Here is a 22001-nt window from a genome sequence, read left to right as displayed (position 1 = left end):
AGAATAAAAAATAAAACATAATTTAGGAAAGAATTAAATAAAGTGAGAAAAGAAAGAGAAAGCATTGTACTAGATGTTGCCTGTTTGTTGCTTACCTTTTCTCTCTCAGCTGCTTTGTTCTTCTCGCTTTCTGCCTGCAAAGCTTTCTCTTCGCTCAACATAGATTGGGTGATGACAGATTCGCTAACGAGTCCTAACGTTGGCGGACTGTCCGCTGCGACTGAAGAGATCTCCATTATTGTGTCACACATGACCGTGTGAAAATCGGAGATTTGGCGGGTAAAGTATCTCCCGGATAATCACGGGACCTTGTCTCGCGTTGCCAGACCGTTTTAGTTAGAGCAAAAGCAAATTGTAAATTTGGAAACGAGTAGTGACAACGTTGATCTAACGTTAACAATGTGTATTTACTTTACTAAACGTTGCATATCAATAGCAAACGTATTTTTTTCGTGCGCATGCCCATTACAAGCATCACGTGACGGGAAGATAACTGGTATCTCGTCGTCTGCGGTTTTTCTCGGCCTAACCAGCCACTAGTGGCGAAATAGGAGTCCTGTATGGCTAGCACAGGTCTAGACGACGATTTCGGAGAATTTGCTACAGCCGGCTGGAGTGCAGACTTCAATTTGAGCGTCAAATCGGACAGTCAAGCTGCAGACAAACACGACGGCGCCACCAACGGGGCAATTCGAGATACGTCAAGCGTATTAGAAACGTTAAATGTACATTCACCGTTCGTACATCCCTGGAACTCAACAGACAAGGCAGCCGGTGACTCATTTGTCGGCGCCGACGACCATAGTGGCGGAGGGTTTGGAGATTTTTCCCGATTTCAAGGGAATGGAGACGCTGTGGTAGTCGATAGTTGGCCTGGCACTCGGCCGGGTAATAGTGATGGTACACGTACAGTCGACTCTCAGTCTAGAGTCGAGGTTTCCGCCTGGCCGGGCGAGTTTGTCGGCAGTGTGAGAGATGAAAGCTCAACTGGAGAAACAGCGTTTGCCGATTTTGGTGATTTCAGTTCGGGATATGTGAACGAGGGTTGTGGACATGGTGTAGAAATGGAGAGACGAAGCTTATGGCCAACGACTGCAGTAGAGAAGGCGACTGGTGATGACACCTTCAACGGTGGCATCGCGTTTGGTGACTTTACTACACCTACTTCGATCAAAATCAGAGAGGAGACGCAGAATGGATTGGATCGGGTGTTCGATGTGTGTCAGACCGAGTCGAGACGTTTGCCCGGTGATGAGTTTATTTCGTCAGTCGATGGGATGGAAAGAAATCGGGACGAGATGAAGACGAATGTGGACGTGGATAATGTCGAAACTGTTAGCTTTAATGTAAATATTCAACCGAAAGTACTACAGACTAGTGACGTAGCCTTCGATGCCGGTCGCCATTCTCTCGAATCGTATGGAACGTTGCCACAACGTGACAAACAAGAGACATACATAGATGACGACGGTTTCGGTCGATTTGGTTTATCGATGGACGGTCACGGCGATGCCACGAAGCACAAAAACGCAACAGAAAACGATGGATTTGTGGTAGGATCTGGACCTGACTTTAATAGTTCAGAGAAATGTGCTACTCAGTTAGTCATAACAGACAAAGAATACACGTACAATACACAACATCTGGAGTCTACTACACAGGAACATACGGATGGTTTCGGAGATTTCACGTCGTCTCAAGATAGACACGAATTTCCTTCCTCGTCTGCACCGCCTTCTGTAGTAAAGTCTATAAATGAGTTAGACAACGCGTTTGGTGATTTTTCTTCATCCAACGAATTTGCTGCTTTTTCATCGACTTCTGTGGTTCCTTCGTCAACTGGTGCAACAGCATCTAGCCAATCGGCGGCATCTACTGGCAATACTGATGATGATGGGTTTGGAGACTTTAGTTCCTCAACTGCAGATGATTTTGGCGACTTCAGTTCATCAGTAAACACTGGAAATGCATTTAGTCCGGTCGGTTCAACTCAAAGTGCGTTTGGTGTGTTTGCCTCGTCGGCACAAACTCAATTAGCAGCACAGCCAGCGACACCTCAGTCAAACATCAGACCAAGCGTACCGCAACTTCACAGTCGACTGGATTCTGAATCAGTACAGAACGTGTTGACGTCGACGTTTACGACATTTGTAGCATCTGATGGTGTACAGTCTGGACAGAAAACACTTGATTTCCATCTTAGCAGTCAAGATGGACTAAAGTATATATATATTATATTTAATATATTTATTATATACATGGTATGGTGGTAAGTTTGTGTAATGTTGCTCTACAGGTGGGATCAACTGAAGACGTTGTCGGATGAAGTCAAAGGTCGTTTCAACTTAAACGAATGTCGTACTCATCAGCATTTGATGGACGTGCTGCATGTGGACGTTCATGCCGTGGTGTGTCGTTGTGATTGTTGGTGTGTAGTTGTTGTAGTGAGATTTGGTATTGCTTTAGTTGTCGCCCGGATTTGGTGGGGCTCAATTGCAGTTTTTTGGCGATGTGGTAAGGTCACAGCTTGTTTCAATAGTGACATGATAAGATGTGTTGGTATCTAGGGTTTAGACAGAGCTTACTGTTGTACAAGTCATGTTGTTTGTTACAGGTTGTGAAGGTGTTTTTGTAGAGTGTAATTGAGTTGTTAGGGGCACTTGTTTTGCTTGTCCTGTGGTGTTTGATGTGGCATGTGGTATGGTTTGTGTTCGTTTGTTTGTTTTTATTTGTTAGTCTTTGTTGTTTGTTTGTGTGTGCATGTGTGCATGTGTGTGTGGTGTTTGTGTTTGTTTGTTTTTGTTTGTTTGTTTGTGCATGTTTGTGTGGTGTTTGTGTTTGTTTGTTTGTTTTTGTTAGTTAGTTTTGTTTTTGTTTTTTGTTTGTGTGTGTATGTGGTGTTTGTGTTTGTTTTTATTTGTTAGTTTTTGTTCTTTGTTTGTGTGTGCATGTGTATGTGGTGTTTGTGTTTGTTTGTTGTTTGTTTGTTAGTTTTTGTTATTTGTTTGTTTTTGTTTGTTAGTTTGTGTTTTTTTGTTTGTGTGTGTGTTTGTGTGTTTACATGTGTATGTTGTGTTTGTTTTTGTTTGTTAGTTTATTTTGTTGTTTGTGTGTGTGTGTGTGTGCATGTGCGTGCATGTGTCTGTGTGTGTGTGTGTGTGTGTGTGTGTGTCTGTGTGTGTGTGTGTACGTGTGTATGTGTTTGTGTTTGCATGTGTGTGTGGTTTTGTGTTTGTGTTTTTAAGTGTCTTGTCTTGCTGTTTGGCATGTTTGGTGTGTGCCTTCTGATGGGAATAGGACAGGCTATCAGCACTTGCATAAATGTAGGGAAAGTTGGGTTACGGCATCCTTGATATTTAAAGAAGTCAATTTGCCAGTGATATTACATTATCAACTAGTAATTCAAAATGCCTTTTTGTTGTCATGACAACTACAGTCAGACCTCATTATTTGAAGACCCAATAGTCTGACAACATTACCGATAATCCAACAGTCTCGTTAGTTCAACAGAAACGGGTGGGACAAACATTGTCGGCATAACGAGGTCTGGCTGTATCATATATGAGTTGCCACCAGAATAACATTTTTGGGTACAAAGATGTGATATTATCGACCCCATGCTGTGGCTATTGTGGTGATGTACACAGTAGTTCATGAAGACGTGCGAAAACGAAACTCAAACTTATCTTCTGTTGTACCTGCGGTAGGCTAGGAATGATGTGAATGACAATGAAAATGGTGATGCAGAGGGAAGCTCACGAAAACTGAACATGTGAGAAATAAGTTAAATACAACGGGTATTTGGAAGGCAGAGAGCAAAGATTGGGAATTACACTGCTGGAAACAGGTCTAGTACACATGCATTTCGCCGCTTTTTTCAAGTTCTGAATAAGAAACATCTGCAACCATGGCTAGAAGGCAGCAGATGGTTAATATTGGTGGTCTAGGAGATGTAATCGGCAAAATGAATTCGGGCAATATACTTTTAAGGAAGCTAAATAAAAATTTTGTCAACAGTTTATTTTATATGGTAGTGACTGTAGCTGATATTGTGAGGTTATGTGCATGTCATACATGCACGCGTGCTCACGCACACACACACACACACACACACACACACACACACACACACACAGAATAGTTTGCTGACTATTGGTTGTCACACTCTTTGCAAACAGCCATTGTGTAACATTTCTCATATTGCTTATTATGTTTTAGGGTTGGCTTGATTCGGAGCTTTCTCCCGTCATCAGTGAAATGGCTGTTCCAGTAGCAAACACTTTACTTGATCTGTCTGCATCACCAATGCCGGCAGCAACAGCACAACCACTACCTCTCAGTCAACAAGCTGTGGTAGTTACTATTCACTACCTATAGCAAACTATAGTCAATTGACATGTTTACTTGTCAGGATACCAATTGGTCTCAATCGGTTCTACCTGAGATTACAAACACTGCTCCAATGGGAAAAGGAGTCGGTATGTTAATTAAGCTTTGTTGTGATTACTTAAGTAACTTTATTTCATTGGCTGTTATATGCGTTTTAGATGTTGGAATGCTTGATTTGGACTTTTTCGGGCCATCGCCGGCAAGTCCAGCCACTCCTTCTACAGGTAATACGGTGGTTGTTTATGGAATTAAATTTTATGTTTTAATGCTTGCACTGCATTAAGGATAATGCTACAGACTACTACTTGGATTACAAGGCTATCTGTTTTATATTGTTTGCATACTGCATTTCTTCGATTAGATGCCACGGCATTTATTTTTTATCTGCACTCTACAGTGGCATTTAAACAAGAGCAGCGTTTATTTGTTAAAGGCTCTCTGTCTGTGCTTAAAGGCCTGTCCTCACTGGCAACTGGATTGCGATCGGTGGTTGAATCCAATTAGAAATAATGGGCGTTACCTTCACGTACGCTACGCGTGTAGTCGGAACATCTAACACTCCTCACTCGTCTTTGTTCTCGCTCACCTTACGTCGCTGTATCAATGCTTTCCACAAGCAAACAAGCCACACATACACATCGGTCATCAGTCCCATGATATCAAAAATGACACGGCGAATCGCGATCCATTCTGGTCTAGTGTGGACAGGCCTATAGGAATGTCATGCTGTAAGTTTGACATCTTTTCAAGAGAACACATTGTAACTTACTGGTGCACATTCATAATTTGAGATGTCGTGATGAAACAGTATGCGAGTAGTCTAAAGAAACGTTTGCCTCACGTATGCAGTTGTACGATTTTCCTTCCAAATACGAGTAATAGATGAAATGTGGCATGTATTCAAGGGCGGCGCTTAGATTTTATGTGTACTCTCAGCTGGGGCGTTTAATCGAAGAAATATGATACATAAAACAGATACTGGTCTGTATTATTTGAGCAGTGTTGTAGTTGAGTGTCGTCTGACAGTCTTTAGTTCCTCTCATGTAGAGACAAAAACATGGACAGTTTCAAAGTTACAGTATGATTAATAGTTATCGTTTTACTTATGTGGTACCCTATTGATAGTAATTGTTGTCGAGCAGCAGTGTGGTGTACTAATTTGTTGACCTTTTCTAAAACAATTTAATTTTATTTTTGAACATGGAGTTTTTGACATATTTCAGGGCTATGTTAGGTATTTCTCGATTTAATTATTGGTGTATATATTTGTATTTGCTAACAACTGAACAACTACCGGCAACACCACTCTACTAAAATAGTAATGGGTGTTCAGTTCATTCCCACCTGTGCCAGCGAGCATGTACCTTACTTGTTTGCAAGTACGGTAAGTGAGCAATGTTTGCATTGCGATGGTAGCAGTTGTTGACTTTTATTACATTAGCTTATTTATTAGCTAAGAACAGCATTAACTGTCACAAAAACAGTTAGTACAACAACTCAGACATATAAGTTAAAACGTTGCTTACACTTAATTCAATATTGTTGCCATAGCAGTAATCACAGATTGATGTCACATAACGTGAAGTGTTCATTTTTACACCCATGAGTAAGACAAACAATTATTCAAAATGATTAATTTGTAACATCTATCCCCTGGGTGTAGGGGTGGTGCAACACAGTCACCTATGCGAGCATGGTTTCCATAGAAACATCTCAAGTGATGACATCACATGACGTAAACTATTTTATGTTTAGCTTCTTCAAAATTAGCAAAGAATGATTCAAATTTATCAATTCCTAAACAATTCCCCTAGGGGTAGGGGTGGTGGCGGACGGATGTATGTAGGTATGGACGGACATTCAGTGTACCCCTTTGATGCATTAGAGAAAAATTGCTCGCTTCTCTCACTCACAAAATATGTCTTGGACTTCTGGTACAGAACAACAAGGTCATAAGTGATAGGAAGCTCTGACTGTACCAGGTGGGGTCTTTGGCATTAGGTTATCTGTCCTTCTGCCTCACACTCATATGCTAAGAATGATGCTGCCCTTTTTGATAGCTTCCTTGACGTATCTACATGACACTGCTATTGGGAACATATTGCACATGCTCGTAAACGAGGTCTGAGTAATAATACCCTTCAAGGAATCAAAAAATTTGTGATAGATATTTTGAGACAAGAACTTTCAAAAAAAAAAACAATAAGACTTGAAAATAATTGATAATAATAGAGAGTACATGGATATATGTCGCTATACTTCTCTTCCTGTTAGTGTTCCAGTCTTATTTGGATGCAGTTGAGTGTACACTGGTAGATCTTGGTCATGAGAAATTCAGAGCCACACACGAGTAATGGAAGTATCTGTGGTGGCACTCTGTTCAACTGTTTGGATATAGTCAGAGAGAGGATGTCTTGGTGTGTCTCAGATCACTGCAAGGTTCAGAAATGCTCTTTCTCTAAAAATGCGTGAATATACAGTATGCCTGTTTGGGTTTGTTTCTGTCAATAGAAAGGCATATTCTTGACTTTGAACACATGTTTGATCTTTATCTTCTTTAACCTTTGCAGGAGACCCATTGTCATGGTGTATTTATCTTTTGGTTTTGCTTTAGTGATTTGCACATCATTATAGGTTTACCTGCTGTGCTCACTCTAAATGATTTTTGAAGAAAACTCCCTGTAGTGTCTAACATTGTTTGTTAATTATTTAATTCCAATGCAGGATAAGAGATCGACATAAATTATCTGATAATGTGACTATAGTATCCTTACAGCAGGTTAGGAGTGTCTCATAATGCTGTGTAGGTCTAAGGAAAGCTATAGCCAATATGTTGGGATGCATTTATTTGACCCTCTCTTGGAAATGGTTGGTGGGCTTTGACAGATGTTTGTAAACTGGTGTCCAATCAAAATGCAAACGCTCATTGGTGCTATGCTGGTCACAGCCCTTTATGTGTAATGTGCTGGTGCTACTGTAAACTTCAACAACAGCTTTTATTGACAATGTTGGTCTTCCAAGACTGGTTTGCTTGTGGATAACTGTAGACTTAGTCATTTTTACTATTCTGTTTCGGCATTGTAGCTGTGCCAGTCTTTCATTTCAGGTGTCTCTCCTCTTGCTGAGAGGGAATGTTGAATATGACACAGTGGGGCTAGACAGTTATTAGAGCTTAACTGAGGTCTCTGGCTCTGATGAGTTTTGCTGTCTGTTTATTATGTCTAAGAGGGATGAGGCTGCATGGTGTGTCATAGAGGTAAAGCCTGTGTAGGAGAGCTGGAAATGTGGTCTATTCTGCTATCTATTTGTAAACATTTGTCAACTATAAACAACCATCTATATTGTACACTTAAGTGGTCAATCTCTACCATGATTAAGTTTTAATCTTGAGGGTGTAGTGGTGAGGTTATTGAACCACATCCAGTGTGATAATTTTGTGAGTCTGATGACCTTAGGGTCCCATTACAAAGTCCCACTACAAAAACAGGAATGTAGTCTTGCATTATAGGAAGTTTGCTTGCCATGTAGGTAACACACACACACACACACACACACACACACACACACACACACACACACACACACACACACACACACACACACACACACACACACACACACACACACACACACACACACACACACACACACACACACACACTTATGCTTTTTCTGTCTAGGTGAGAGTCATGGTGGTTTGGCAATGGCAGACTTACAAGCACTTGGTCTCTTACTGGAGCCATCTTCTAGTAATCTCAGAGCATCGACATCTCCCGAACGCAAAGAAACAACTCAATCATCAGACCCACTGGCTAAAGTCTTTGCTCTTGGGGGTCAATCAACGTGGTTTGTCCAAAATTCTATGACTAAAGTTGAACTAAGCCCAGAAGCAGCAGCAGTGGTGGCGTCTTTGCCCGATTTGTCATTTATACATTCGACTGTTCTTATGTTCCCAATGCAGTTCAGCTCAATGGAACATAGAGTCAGTCATACAACTGTGTCAGTAGACACATCCTCATCTGATCTGTTAGTATAGCATGACATCTAATTTTGTAAGACTCGTTTGATAACAGATTGTGTAGTTAGTTGTCTATGTTGGGCAGAGAGTGACTTGTGTGCATTAACAAGCCCGATTATAACCTGCCGCAGATTGTCTCACTACAACAAAGAAGAATGTCACTAATGCATTCACGTGCCTATGGTCTGTGGCTTTTGATTACCCTGGTTATGTGGTACCAGTTGTGAGACAAGGTTTGCGTGAACTGCAGGGTGATCTTCTCAGAATTGCCTGCATGGAAGACCAACCGGTGTACGCAAACAAAACAATTGAGACATTTACTGGGCATCCCTACTTCCTGTTATGAACACAACTTCAGACAAACTGCGCGTTTAACATTCCATCAAATCAGACCAAAGACTTAGGTGTGTCTACTTCAAAGCCGCCGTTTGTTGTATTTTAAGAGTTATTTTCCAACCATTGTTGGGAAGTATTTCTAGACGGATGATGTGTGTGTTGTGTGTGTTGTGTGGGCTAAGTGGGCCTCTAGTTAGTGTACTTGAGAAGACAGAAGTCTGACACCTAAATGTACTAGACATTCAAACACTTAATACATGGTCTGTTAATCTCTTTAGAAGCTTTAACAAGTTACACTAACTCTGGTTGAATGTGGTCGATTTCTCGCCATCATCGAGCAGCGAGAAATCTCAGCCACAAAATGGCGACCCGAAAATCTGCAAACGGTTTGTTTGTCTTGCGGACTGTACAACACAGCAACAGACATCACAATCAAGCAAACGGCTTCTGTATAGCATCGCGCCGTGCTCGTTTGTAGCCGCGTTGTGTCGGATACGAATCTACAAACCGCTGACAAATTGTATCCATCTACACGAATAGGCTGTTACTTGTATAGCTGCATCATGATGCACCCTGTGGTTATATAATTAATTTTCGATGACGTTTTGTATATACAAGCAAAAGGCGAAACGACAAAGAAGGATGAGACACACACCGAGTTTGACCGATATCGAGAGAATCTAACCCCAGGGTGGACAAATCTCAAGTTCCTGGCGCCTCCCTTCGTATAGTTTAGACGTTTGCGCATCGAGGTGTTGACAAACTGCGCATGGCCTCATTGGCCGGTTCGCGCCGCCACACTATCGCCTCGCGACGTAATTATAAGCGACAACTTCGTTTAGCCTTTTGCGTTCGTTTGGCTTTCCGCTAACTAGCTAGCTAGCGCCTTGCGGAGGCAACATCTCCGCATCGCTTGGCGGGAGTTTCCCGGCGCACGTGGCTCGCATTAGGAATCGCGTTTATAATTATTGTAAGCACCGCCCCGCAGGCTGCTCCATCCAGATATCGCGGCCGAGTGGGTGAGCATTGCAGCAGTCGATTTGTCGACGGTGTGAGGCGATGACGGGCTTCGTTGTTGGTTTCCTCGTTGCGGCTGCGACTGCACATGTCGCGCATGCAGGCGGGTCGAGTGTTCTGTTGCCGTTCGGAAAGAGCCACGGCGATCGGAGGACGGAGGCGAGCGACCAGCCGGTCGTCGTCAAGTTTCCCGAGCCGTTCCGATTTCAGTGCGTCGATTTCTCTCTCGCCGTGGTGAGAATTTGCGCGAAATCTCGATCCACTCGACGTGCGATCCGTAATAATTATGTTACAAATTGCAGGTCGATCAGTCGGGATTGGTGGCGCTCGACGACGGTCGCTCATCGCCTCTCTTCGCTCGTTTCTTTCCCGAGAAGGCAGAGCATCTCATCCGCTTACCATCGACGTGGAAATACCGTCTGTACTACCGGGTGTCGCAGGCGCAACGCGACAGATCGAGAGTGTCGAGAATCGTTCACGCCGCCGTGCGGGAGCTCGACTTCGCGCCGATCTGGTCTGCAGTCCTCACCTTCCAGAGAGGCGATCGACGTGGGAAGTTGAGCAGGGATCAGCGTGAGGTGGATGCGTGTGTTGCATGCGTGTGTGTTGTGTCTCTAATCGCTCGCTGTCGGCGCGTGCTGCTCGAAGAGGCGGCGACGGAGTCGAGCACGAAAGAATGCAGAGCGAATTGTTGGCCGGGATGGGTTGCAGCGCGGAGTTCGTATTGTATTGCATGCGCAAAGAGGCCGCATGTGCAGCCGGTTGCCACTCGATCTGAGTCGAGAGGGTGACGGTTGCGTGGTGTGTAATTTTTTGGGTCCGTACCGATGTGATGCGTGCGTATAGCGCGATTATAAATTGGTCGATCCGTGTTCGCACCTTTGCAGTTTGTGGTTTCCTAACCGCGCTCTGTGGTTTTTATCCGGATATCCGGGGCTGTCCCACGCATGCTCGTTAGTCGTTCTGCGTACATGTTTCTTGTTTTGTGCAGGCGGCTTCGTCTCAGATTGTCTTGACTAGTGATGGGCATCGTTCGATTGTTATTTTCAATTTTGGGAATGCGAGCAGTGCGGCGAGAGTGTCGTTTCGAGGCTCGAACGGAAGGGAGGTTGTGATCAACGGGGGCGTGGCATATTCCAATGTGGACCGGGATGGGAGGTGGTTGTATGGTGTCAGCTGCGGAGGATCTGTAAAGCCGCCGGCAGCGATGTCTGGTAAACACAGCTGCAGTGATGTTTATTGAGTTGCAATTGATGAGTATAGTGAGATGTGATGTGAACTCGTATGACAGATGGTTGTATCTTTATTCAACAGGCTGACGTTTATTTTGTTTGTGTAGATGATTGGGATGTGGAATGCTGTGATGCTGCTGCTGCACAGGTTTTGCGTACGCCAGTGTGGAATACATTGCTGGGCGATGTGCAGCATGGCTACAAGGGTGAGTGTTTGTTTGTATTGCTTTGTGTTGATGTTGTACTTGCATCGCAGTGTTAATGTGTTTCAGCTGTAGCATCGCTTCCTAATGTACCAGGTACATAAAACGTGTCTGTGAGGTGACAGGATGTTGGTATTGGTTTATATTTGGTTAGTTCCTGAGAAGTTGGAATCGTGTGACTTTGAGACAAAGACATGCCCGTTCTGGCAACAATCGTTAGATGACGATACTGACTGGATGCTCAATAGTGGACCAACTCCTTCACATAACACTGGTCCTAAGACTGGAAATGACGATTCGAGTTTGTTCCATTTTGATAGAATTTTTCATTATTAAAAGATTCATTATATTTTTATTATATAGAAGCATATATGTATTTAGAGGCATCGGCAGTTCGGTCTGGTGAGAAAGCTGTTCTTGAAAGTCGACCGTTTCCGTCCACAGATCCACTCTCGTCTTGCCAGCTTTCGTTTGCATACCACATGTCCTCTACACCTGAGCTAAAAGGGATGGGGACATTAATTGTGAAGTTAGTAGGTTTGAAGTCTAAGAAAGAGATGACAGTGTGGGAAAGGTCGGATGACCAGGGTGAGAAATGGAATAGAGCCGATGTGCTTCTGTCTAGCACTGAGCCGTTTCAAGTTTTGCTTGTTGGCGTTCGAGGACTGCACTACAGCTCAGACATAGCAATTGATGATGTAACATATTCGACATATTGTCGATACAGTAAGTCACTTACTTTAGTCTTTTCCTAATAGTAAGGCCTCTCAATCAGGTGGTCTAGTCTGATAGGATTAAAGTACACATACTGTGACCAATAAATCATACCCTTAATTACTTTTGGGCAATCATAATTAGTATGTCTGAGGCATGTGCTAAGTATGTAGCTGATACCTGTGGGTGCGCTAATCAGTAGATTGAGGTAAAATGCCAATTTAGTATGTTCTACAAGGAACCACATACTGAGACTTTACTGTAAATGGTTGGTCCCATTACCAGAGACTCTATGGTGGTAAAGGAGTGTAGAGGATCATCCTGGTTGGGCGTATGGGATTATATGTATTGGTATGACTTGAGGTCACTCCTACAGGGCATCATGTGTCAGTATTGGCAATATGGAAAGGGTAAACAAATAGAGGAGCATATAGAAGCTACTCTGTAGTCAATACAGAATTAGAAGGACTGGGCATGCATACCTTAGGAAGGGAGTGTGCAATATGTCATTGTTTTGAATGTGAATGTGATTAGGGACATGCCACTTGGACAGTGTGGTGTATCTGCACGGGTATCAGTGGTCTTCATCTGATGGATGTAAGACCTGTGTGTGCGATGATGGAACGGTGTATTGTACGACAGTGCATTGCGATCATCCGAAGGGATGTGTCAAGTTTGCTGACCCAAGTCCTGGAAAATGTTGTGCAGAGTGTCTGTCTGTGCGTGAAGGTATGTTTAAATTTTAAGCAATTATTTTTGAATTACTCGTTAACATTTCTCATTTAAATATTATTTGTTATTTTAACTTGAAATGCAGAAATTTAGTTAAATAACCAGTGATCAATCAAGTTCAAATGAAATTCCTAAAACATGATTTATAGTGTATTTTGTAAATTTAATTCCATGCATGGCTTGTGTTATTGCAAAGTGCTGTTGTGAAAATACTTACCTTATGTGCCCAACAAGATCAGACGGCCAATGTTGTCACAACTTGCAATTGTGTAGTCGACATCAGTGGTTTGCAGTTATCCTGATGGATAAGAAAACCTTTGTTTGCCTCCAAATGCATCTCTCAAGTCTTCTTGTGCGTTTCCCTTCATTTCTTGTAATTATAAACATTCAATATATTAGCATGTACAAGGAGGGTGTGCGACGTATTTGTCCAACAGTTATAGTTGTGACTCTTTATAGCAGAATGTGAACACCAGTAGGTGAGACTATACACAAAGGCATGTGTGGTTGCAATTTAGAACTCCAAGAGTTTATGTAATATGATCTTTCTATCTGTACCTCCTATGTTGCTAGTCCCACCCTCCTACACGTGACCTTTAACCACTAACCTTAAAACAAGAATGCAAAAATGAAACGCAGTGCTGAAGTATCAGTTAGGGGTATGAATAAGTTAGATGCGTTGTTGCTGTAGTGGTTCTCGTATACACCCGCTTTTACTACGATTAGCAAATCTTAGCAATGCACTGTAGATCAGCTAATTTCGGAAGCCACCTTCATTAAGTTTACAGATGCTATCATGTGTTTCCTGACATTATTTGCTCTGTTTTATTTTTGAAAAATTAACGAATCTCTGTAGCTGTCTTACAACACAGTTCAATCGTGATTTGGAAACTTATTTGGTTCAGGGAGAACAGTTGTTTGGAAGCTTTAATTAAAAGTACCTCAAACTGTGCATTATGTATACTTTTCACATTCTTAGAGATTCACTTTGCAATTATTTCATTGTAACTGTAGGTTTTGAAATTAACTTTTCGTGCAGAATAGGTTATCAGCATGCTGTGTAGAATGTCTAGCTGTATCAGTATATCGTTATATGATTACTTATAGCTAAGCTTGTTCAAGCAACAAGCTAATGGAGGTTTATGGTTATAATTGTTTGAGAGAATGACTAGAGATGCATGGACAGACATAATAGACACAGTTGTGAAACTGGAGACTATGCAGGTGACTATAACACGTTCCTCACATCCCTGCATTACTTTTTTTGAGACTTCTAAATGGAATAAACATGCTTTGTATTAATTATTGTGTCTCTGTTTACACTTACGTTTGTATATACCTACAAATCATACCATATCATGTACAGTGTAGATCACATTGTAGGAAGTTGTTGTGGTCTAAATACTCTGTAGATAGCAAAACCAGATCATGTACATTTGTGTTATTATGCTGTTTATTTAGATCTGTTAGGGCTTACTTCTGCTGGATGTGTCAGTGGTAATACCACTTATGTTCACGGATCACGTTGGACAGAAAATGGATGCTTAGAATGTGAATGTCATGATGGGACAACATCATGCACCAGACTGCCTGTATGCAGTCAGTCTGCTGAATCGGTTGTTTCGCTATTTGATTGTTCGTTTGAAGACGGGATGTGTGATTGGATTAATGACGACAATGGAGATGTAGAGTGGGAGAGAAACCGGGGTCCCACTCTTACACCGAACACTGGACCAGACGTGGACCACACATTAGGATCTGCATTAGGTTACTATTTGTACATGGAAAGCTCACAGCCAAATAGGCCTGGTTACAGGGCCATACTGTTAGGTCCGGCAGTTGATAGTCAAAATTTAGTGTTCGGTATCCAGTTTTGGTACCACATGTACGGCAGGCATACAGGGCCATTAACGGTATCTGTGAGATTTTCATCTGGTGACGAACGTGAATTATGGCATCTTGAGGGTGACCAAGGCAATCAATGGCATAGAGCGAACATACGACTGCCGTCCGGTGAAGATCTTGGCTACAGAGTTGTGTTTACTGCTGAGCGAACAAAGGGCTTTCTTGGAGACGTTTCGATCGACGATATATCTTGGATCTCTTATCCTGGTTTGTTAGCAAGTCATTTGTATTATTGACTAATAGGGGTTTCATTTATTTGTAATGTGTAGTGAGTGAAGAGCCGACAACTGTCTCGACTGTAGATCTTGAAATTGGTATGCTGTTGTAACACTTTTGTATGTTCTGTACTACATGTGTTACTCCTACAGATTTCAAGGTTTGCGACTTTGAAAAAGATTTTTGCAAGTGGAAAACTGCGTTGTCGAATGAAGCTGAAGCTGTGTGGACTCGACATAAGGGAAGTACACCAACAGGAGAAACCGGTCCATCCACGGATCACACACTTGGTGATGAAAATGGTGTGTACAAATGTATATGTAATCTTTGTTTCTCGATTAGTTAAACTGTTTTATGTCTGTAGGGTATTACGTCTATTTTGAATCTTCAGATCCAACTAGATCGGGCCATCGAGCTGTTCTTGAAGGACAAGCTGTTGATCCTGGTGTCTCAGCATGTGGCATTCGCTTCTGGTATCACATGTATGGTTCGTCAATGAACACACTGACAGTTACATTGAAACCAGTTGAGCAAGGTGAAGCTATTGAATTGTGGAGCAACTCTGCTAGTCGTGGCAATGAATGGCTAGAAGTCAAGATTGATTTTGCATCGGTCAGCCAGCTGCCCGACACTTTGTCCTCTGTGGTATTCATGGCAACCAAAACTCGTAGCTATGTTGGTGACATCGGTTTAGATGACATTCAGTACATATCATGCTTTGGGATGGAAACAGAAGAGCCAGCAGTAATAGCAGTCCCAACCGATAAAGGATCAGTCATTACTACACAGCAGGAGATCACCGAACCTCCCACTAAACCTACTACTAAGCCTACCACTAAACCTACTACTAAGCCTACCACTAAACCTACTACTAAGCCTACAACTAAGCCTACCATTAAACCTACTACTAAGCCTACCATTAAACCTACCACTAAGCCAACCACTAGGCCTACCACTAGGCCTACCACTAAACAACGTAAGAAACTGTCAGTTGTTGTTTGGCGTTTACCACATTTATAATACTTTATAATTATTGTTGATGCGTTTCAGCTGTGTCACAGTGTAGACTGCCGTGTGAGAATGGTGGCACGTGTGATGGAAAGAATCGCTGCACGTGTCCTCCTCTATTTCGAGGACGTTACTGTCAGAAATGTAAGAGTGACAGAGTTGTGTTTGGTTTACCATATTTGTACATTTACATTTGTTTCCCTGGCAGCCATTTGTAGTCATCCTTGTAGAAACGGAGGCGTTTGTATTGGAGTAAATCAGTGTGATTGTGCTATCGGATATGAAGGAAGATACTGCCAAAGTGGTCAGTTGTATTGAGTCATTCAATCTGATTAAAATAATCAACAATTCTGTTAATATTTTAGATATTGATGAGTGCATTAGCGATAACTGTCATCAGAATGCACGTTGCACCAACACTCTTGGCTCTTACCAATGTCATTGTCTTGATGGATTTATTGGAGACGGACTTACTTGTAGAAGTACGGGAAGTCTGAATAAGGAAATAACGACGGCCAAAAATTTTCACGTTTTCTCTGTAGGTGCTTGCTCGCAACCATGTCAGAATAATGGTGTCTGCAATGCTTCAGGATTATGTTTGTGCCCGCAAGGATTTAGTGGCAATTTCTGTGAAATTGGTAAGGGCTGAGATATCGAAGTTTGAATTTGGTGAATGAAACTTGTGTTTGCAGACATCGATGAATGTGCGTTGGGCTTGAATGATTGCGATCTCATCGCTACGTGTGTCAACACACGTGGATCATATCGTTGCGAGTGTCCACCGGGTTACAACTTGCATGAAGACGATTCCTCTTGTATTGGTATGAAGCTGTAGGCAGGCTCAGGCTTATTCTCATTGTTGGTTTATTGTCAATATCTTCTTTCTGCTCAGCGTGGGTGCACGCTGAGCAACTGAAGTGAGACAATTTTTGATCAACGAAGTTAGAATAAGACTGGACTGAGTTTGATAAAGACTGCTTGCTAAGGCCAGTCTAATTAACTTTCTCGACGCTCGGATTTGCTGGTCCAGTTTTTAGCTTGACCAAAATACGAATAGATCTTAATGTGCGCATGTGCAATCAGGAGCACATAAAGAGAGAAGATGGAGCGTCCGTCTAAGCATGGGTGCATGGGGGTGATATCGTTGTGATGGTAATAAGAGGCAGAGCCACTATCCTAATATGGTAACTTTGAGTTAGTGCTAGAACAACAGCTTTTGACACTCGCTGCAAGATGTGCTTGCAAAACAAGACGCAGGCATTGACAGTAACATTGACAGTAACATTCACATCAATTGGTAAAGGGACCCGGCTTTCTTCTTGTTGTTAGATCGTATTGTTCGAGCGTTGATCAGCTTTCTCGCACCTTCCTTCGGCTGCCGTCTTCTCGAGCTGATGCTAACTCAAGCTTACTATTTAAGGCACAATGTAAACAACAGCTCTGCTTCACCTCTTACCATCACAACTATATCACTCCACCCATGCGTACATGGACGCTCCATCTTCTCTCTTTATATGGTCCTGGTGCAATGGTATTATGCTTGCTGTAAAGTGACTTGGTACTATATGCATACTATAACTGTGTATCAATGACTAACACTCCAAAGTGTTAACAGTGCATGTGATCTAGCGACTATTACCACGTTCCGCTCGGTATCAGTATCTTTTGTTTTAGTGTTCATTTTGTTATCTTGCATTGTATGCAGTGCAATGAAACTGCATTTGCTCAAAGTGTCACATGTCCATTAATTTTTTATTTCTATTAGTCCAGGTTTTATGTCCAAATATTCGAAAATCAAAAATGTAGTCTGTCTGGCCTAAGTACATGTATTTTATTATTTATTGATGAATTTTTTCGTAGATGTGGATGAATGTAACGGTGAAAGGGCACAGAGTGCTTGCGCACCTGGAGCAGAGTGTGTCAATTTAGATGGATCATATAATTGTTCATGTCGATTACCACGTTACTGGAATCAGGATCGCACAGTGTGCAATGGTTTGCTTGATACTTTGTATTCTTACTAAACGGTTGATATCTATGGAATGTGGTTGTATTGCAGAAGACGAAGACGAGTGTGCACGAGGATCACACGACTGCTCTCGGTTTGCTGTCTGTGGTAATACAATCGGCTCTTTCACTTGCACTTGCAATAGTGGGTTTGTTGGCGATGGAAAGAATTGTATACGTGAGCATGCAACAGTAACACCAGCTGTCTATGCCCAACATTACTGATCCGGTTTGTTGGCAGGTATAACTGAACCGCCGCCGACTACTCAGCCGACGCCTCGGACATTCACTGGGCGTTTGTTGTATACTGATAGACGCAGCGTTCGAACATGCTACTTGCATAAGCCAATTGATGAGAGCAGTAGTACGTTGTATTCAGTGAGCCCAGGGCAGTCAGCTATGTACGTGGATTACGACGACTTGAATTCACAGACTATCTACTGGACGGATATGATGAATCACAGCATTCACTCTGGTCATATGCTTCGTCAGCTGCCGCCGTCCGTTGTTGTGAGCGACAAATCGATCGGTCCGGAAGGTATCGCCGTGGACTGGGTTGGACAAAATCTTTACATCACGGATACTGTGATGAAAGCGATCAAGGTAATGAGTTTGGATGGAAAGAAGAGTCGCTTACTGTTCTTTCGTGGAATCGCCAATCCGAGAGCAATAGTTGTAGATCCAGCAAGAGGGTGAGGAAGCTTGAGGAGTTTTGTGGTGTAGATTGAATAGAATGTGTGTGTTTGTGCAGTTACTTTTATTGGTCTGATTGGAAGCTGTCTCAAGCTACTATTACGAGAGCTACTATGGATGGAACTCTCCCTCGTCCGATTATTACCAGGAATTTGAGGTTTCCAAATGGCCTTGCTATTGACTATACGAATGAACTTCTCTACTGGGCTGACTCTGGTTAGTGCTTAGTGACAGAATGTGTTGTTGTTGGTGGTGGTTGTGTGTGTGTGTGTGTGTGTGTGTGTGTGTGTGTGTGTGTGTGTGTGTGTGTGTGTGTGTGTGTGTGTGTCTGTGTCTGTGTCTGTGTCTGTGTTTGTGTCTGTGTCTGTGTCTGTGTGTGTGTCTGTGTGTGTATCTGTGTGTGTCTGTGTGTGTCTGTGTGTGTGTGTGTGTGTGTGTGTGTGTGTGTGTGTGTGTGTGTGTCTGTGTGTGTCTGTGTGTGTCTGTGTGTGTCTGTGTGCGTGTGTCTGTGTCTGTGTCTGTGTCTGTGTGCGTGTCTGTGTCTGTGTCTGTGTGTGCGTGTGTCTGTGTGTCTGTGTGTCTGTGTGTCTGTGTGTCTGTGTGTGCACGTATCAGTCCAATCAAGTGTTTCTTTAGGCATTGGGAGAATTGAGCGATCAGATTTGGATGGCCTGGGAAGGATAGTAGTACGAAGGTTACCTCAGTCTCATCATCCTTTTGGTCTCGATGTCTTGGATGGCTATGTTTACTACTCACATGGACGACAGCCTGGTGCTATTTATCGTGTCTCTGACGACGACAGTCCAGTTCCAGTGTGTCGATCAAAACTCAAGATCACGAGTGTCAAAGCCATTGCTCCTCGTCAGTCAAATGTTGCCAATAGTTGTTCACAGTGTTTAAGTGATTCATTATGCTTGATGAGTACATTTGGAAGTCGATGTGTGTGTCCTACGGATCCTTCTGGAAACTCTTTACCTTGTAGTAAGTATCTTTCTGTTTTCTGTGGTGTCCTCGTTACGTCCTCACAATCTTGGGCGTGTTCCACTGGCCTCATAATTGGAAAACCTGACACCAATAAAGATCAACCAATGGAACACGCCCAAGGTGTCTTTGCCTGGTTCTCTCTCTTATGACACTTTCAACACTTTCAACTCAACAAGATGTGTCGTAAGGGGACATCTCCAATTACCCGACAATTTCTTGAATGGGAACAAGGATCAGATTGGGGTTACCACCTTGCCATCCCTTCAATTTGAACAAATGTCTGACACATGTTTAACAACACTGCAGGGTGTTCCCAAAAACGGCTTTCAGCCTCACTTTCTTCATCTAGCGTAGCTTGCATCTTGACAGGCTCTACTATTACCAACAAGCAAGCAAAGGATGATAAGACTAGCCATCTACTAAAAGCAGTCAGCAGGAACAACTTAGCATGTTTGCATGACATTGACACTCGGGCTCAGTGCATTGTGCCATAGAGGTGACCCTGTGGGTGGGCTAGGCTACAGCTAATGTAGGCACAAACTTTGTTAAACATTTTCAATCAGAACAGTCTTCTACCTCACCCACCCACTTTCGAACGTTGGAGAAAATATCTGGTAATTGGAAATGCCTTCAAGGGAAACAGAGACCACGACAAGTTGTGAGTCTGGTGACTAGGCTATACTCTCATGCTCTTTGATGTTTTGGAAATTTATTGTTGAATCTTGTAGGTGGGTCAAGGCGCTAAGAACGTGCACTGCAATTGTGTTGATGGTGATTGTTCATGTTATCTTTGTAATCATACCCTGAGATCAGGCTGGGACTGTTTTTGACTGTTGGGATTTCATTTGCTAATTTAACTTGTTGCACTGATGTAGAGGGGGAAACGTAATGCGTGACAATTTGACATTAAATATATGTTTAATTAATTGATTGATTGATTAGCAAGTCTCATAGAAATCGCGGAAGCTAGTCCAGTCCGGGTCAACGCAGTTTCAACATGTATATACATACTGTTAAGGTAGTGTGGTTACGTATGAGGGTATATAGGGTATTGTGTCTACTGCTGTATGTATTAAGAGTAGTAGGGATTCCGCTAGGGAACTTACATGTTATTAACCGGATATTCAATGGTAGTTCCAATACAGTTGGAATGTAAATGTCTGCCTTGTTGCGTCACCTAACAGGAAAACTCTTGTTTGGACATGGTTCAACTAACCCTACTCCAGGAATGTGGGTGTATGTTAGCCGTAATGACCTAAAGGATTCTTCTGGAAAGATCTAGTCCCTAGCTGGACTTTATTGCACTGTACCGCAGTCTTCCGTACAATTAATTAGGGATCTGAGTTTTTTGTTTTGAAAGACTCTTGACATGATTATTTATCAACTGTGTAAATATTATTGCAGTTTAGTAGTGTACATGTGTTGTGTGCATTCACAACGTGTGTGTGTGGTGTGTGTGTGTGTGTGGTGTGTGTGTGTGGTGTGTGTGTGTGTGTGTGTGTGTGTGTGTGTGTGTGTGTGTGTGTGTGTGTGTGTGTGGTGTGTGTAACACTGCACCTAAAATGAACAATGATATTTATATTTAATAAAAATGCAAATACTTTTTGATTAATCAATTAATACATGAATAGTATTTTGACCAAAAACCGGACTTCATAATTAATTTATTAGAAGGAAGAAATGCGCAAGTTCTAGACCGGACATTCAGTTCTAGAACCAGTGAGTCATGCATTTCTAGAGCTTGACGTTCCAATTAAAGTTTAACTAGCGGTTTGTCTCGCAAGACAACAAATTGGTATCCGAATACTATAAAGGACACACACAGTTGGAGGTACGTGTTAGTACGTAAAAGTGAATGGGTTGAGTGCGTTTCCATTACTCGAATGATAGAATGAAAACGTACCTGCCTAGTTGCGGAAGAAGGAACACTAGACTGCATATGGCTGCTGTAGATACCTGCATGACATATATAGGGTCCCAAGCTGCTTGGCATTCGCTTTCACTACTCATGGTTTCCAAGTTGCACTTGCTGGTGGCGTTCAAGCGATGTCTTGCAACAGCGAAACTTTGAAAATTTGACACTCAAAGTGAGTCTAACTTACACACGCAGGAAGTAAATGCATTCTGCACGGATCACTAGACGCACCTGTACAGAGTCAGTGACATGGGGATATTTATACTGTCACCCTACGTATGCAAACTTGGGTGTTGACAACCACTGAAACAGGACAGTCCCGGTTCTAAGTTTGTACTGGGATATTTACCTACCCTGTTACTATCTCAGTGTAATCAGTATATCGTCCCTACAAGCGGGTGGAGACGGCTAGTGTGCGCTCTAGAGACGTCGCTATGTACAGTAGTTGATGTATCAGCGTATTCGCAACGCACTACAAAAATTTCTTTGTAATGCGTGACGCACAAATGGTTCTGATCTCATTCGCTGGGCGGATTACAATGCGTCAGCCTCATTAATTTCAAATATTGTGGGCGTGACACCACGGATTCCTTGCGTGCAATGTCAGCAAGCGCGCCCGTGATTGGTCGAAT

General features: G+C 42.6%; 3 protein-coding genes across 3 annotated transcripts in view; 2 read left to right on the top strand and 1 right to left on the bottom strand.

Moving 5' to 3' along the window:
• LOC134179353 (lymphocyte-specific helicase-like) overlaps positions 1 to 266 on the bottom strand; it is a 7501-nt gene extending 7235 nt beyond the window's left edge. The window contains exon 1 of the mRNA XM_062646221.1: positions 96 to 266. Within this exon, the coding sequence (XP_062502205.1) occupies positions 96 to 251 (156 nt within the window). The 5' untranslated portion in view covers positions 252 to 266. The remainder of the gene's footprint in view (positions 1 to 95) is intronic.
• A 222-nt stretch (positions 267 to 488) lies between these two features.
• On the top strand, positions 489 to 8732 carry LOC134180213 (aftiphilin-like). The gene is made up of 7 exons (XM_062647316.1): positions 489 to 2221; positions 2297 to 2408; positions 2467 to 2514; positions 4219 to 4353; positions 4412 to 4478; positions 4548 to 4613; positions 8070 to 8732. The coding sequence occupies exons 1-7, from the start codon at positions 561 to 563 to the stop codon at positions 8423 to 8425; spliced, it is 2445 nt and encodes an 814-aa protein (XP_062503300.1). The 5' UTR covers positions 489 to 560; the 3' UTR covers positions 8426 to 8732.
• A 1031-nt stretch (positions 8733 to 9763) lies between these two features.
• LOC134179877 (uncharacterized) lies at positions 9764 to 20388 on the top strand. Its single transcript, XM_062646885.1, has 23 exons — positions 9764 to 9994; positions 10063 to 10338; positions 10752 to 10974; positions 11100 to 11198; positions 11265 to 11291; positions 11350 to 11496; positions 11559 to 11921; positions 12444 to 12638; positions 14103 to 14753; positions 14816 to 14860; positions 14915 to 15064; positions 15127 to 15738; positions 15813 to 15914; positions 15979 to 16074; positions 16136 to 16252; positions 16313 to 16408; positions 16463 to 16591; positions 17631 to 17765; positions 17830 to 17955; positions 18019 to 18469; positions 18529 to 18686; positions 19107 to 19451; positions 20183 to 20388. The coding sequence occupies exons 1-23, from the start codon at positions 9803 to 9805 to the stop codon at positions 20197 to 20199; spliced, it is 4752 nt and encodes a 1583-aa protein (XP_062502869.1). The 5' UTR covers positions 9764 to 9802; the 3' UTR covers positions 20200 to 20388.
• The last annotated feature ends 1613 nt before the right edge of the window (positions 20389 to 22001 follow it).

This window comes from Corticium candelabrum, chromosome 5 (assembly GCF_963422355.1).
Source record: "Corticium candelabrum chromosome 5, ooCorCand1.1, whole genome shotgun sequence".
Taxonomy (NCBI): domain Eukaryota; kingdom Metazoa; phylum Porifera; class Homoscleromorpha; order Homosclerophorida; family Plakinidae; genus Corticium; species Corticium candelabrum.
The sequence above is the reverse complement of the archived record's forward strand: the minus strand, read 5'-3'. Positions and strand labels throughout refer to the sequence as shown.

Coding starts and splice junctions, on each gene's coding strand:
- LOC134180213 (XM_062647316.1), top strand. CDS start 561: ATGGCTAGCACAGGTCTAGACGACGATTTCGGAGAATTTGCTACAGCC. Junction 2,409..2,466: donor ATGTGGACGTTCATGCCGTG/GTGTGTCGTTGT, acceptor GTATTGCTTTAG/TTGTCGCCCGGATTTGGTGG. Junction 4,354..4,411: donor CTCTCAGTCAACAAGCTGTG/GTAGTTACTATT, acceptor TTTACTTGTCAG/GATACCAATTGGTCTCAATC.
- LOC134179877 (XM_062646885.1), top strand. CDS start 9,803: ATGACGGGCTTCGTTGTTGGTTTCCTCGTTGCGGCTGCGACTGCACAT. Junction 15,739..15,812: donor TAGGCCTACCACTAAACAAC/GTAAGAAACTGT, acceptor GATGCGTTTCAG/CTGTGTCACAGTGTAGACTG. Junction 17,956..18,018: donor CGATGGAAAGAATTGTATAC/GTGAGCATGCAA, acceptor GTTTGTTGGCAG/GTATAACTGAACCGCCGCCG.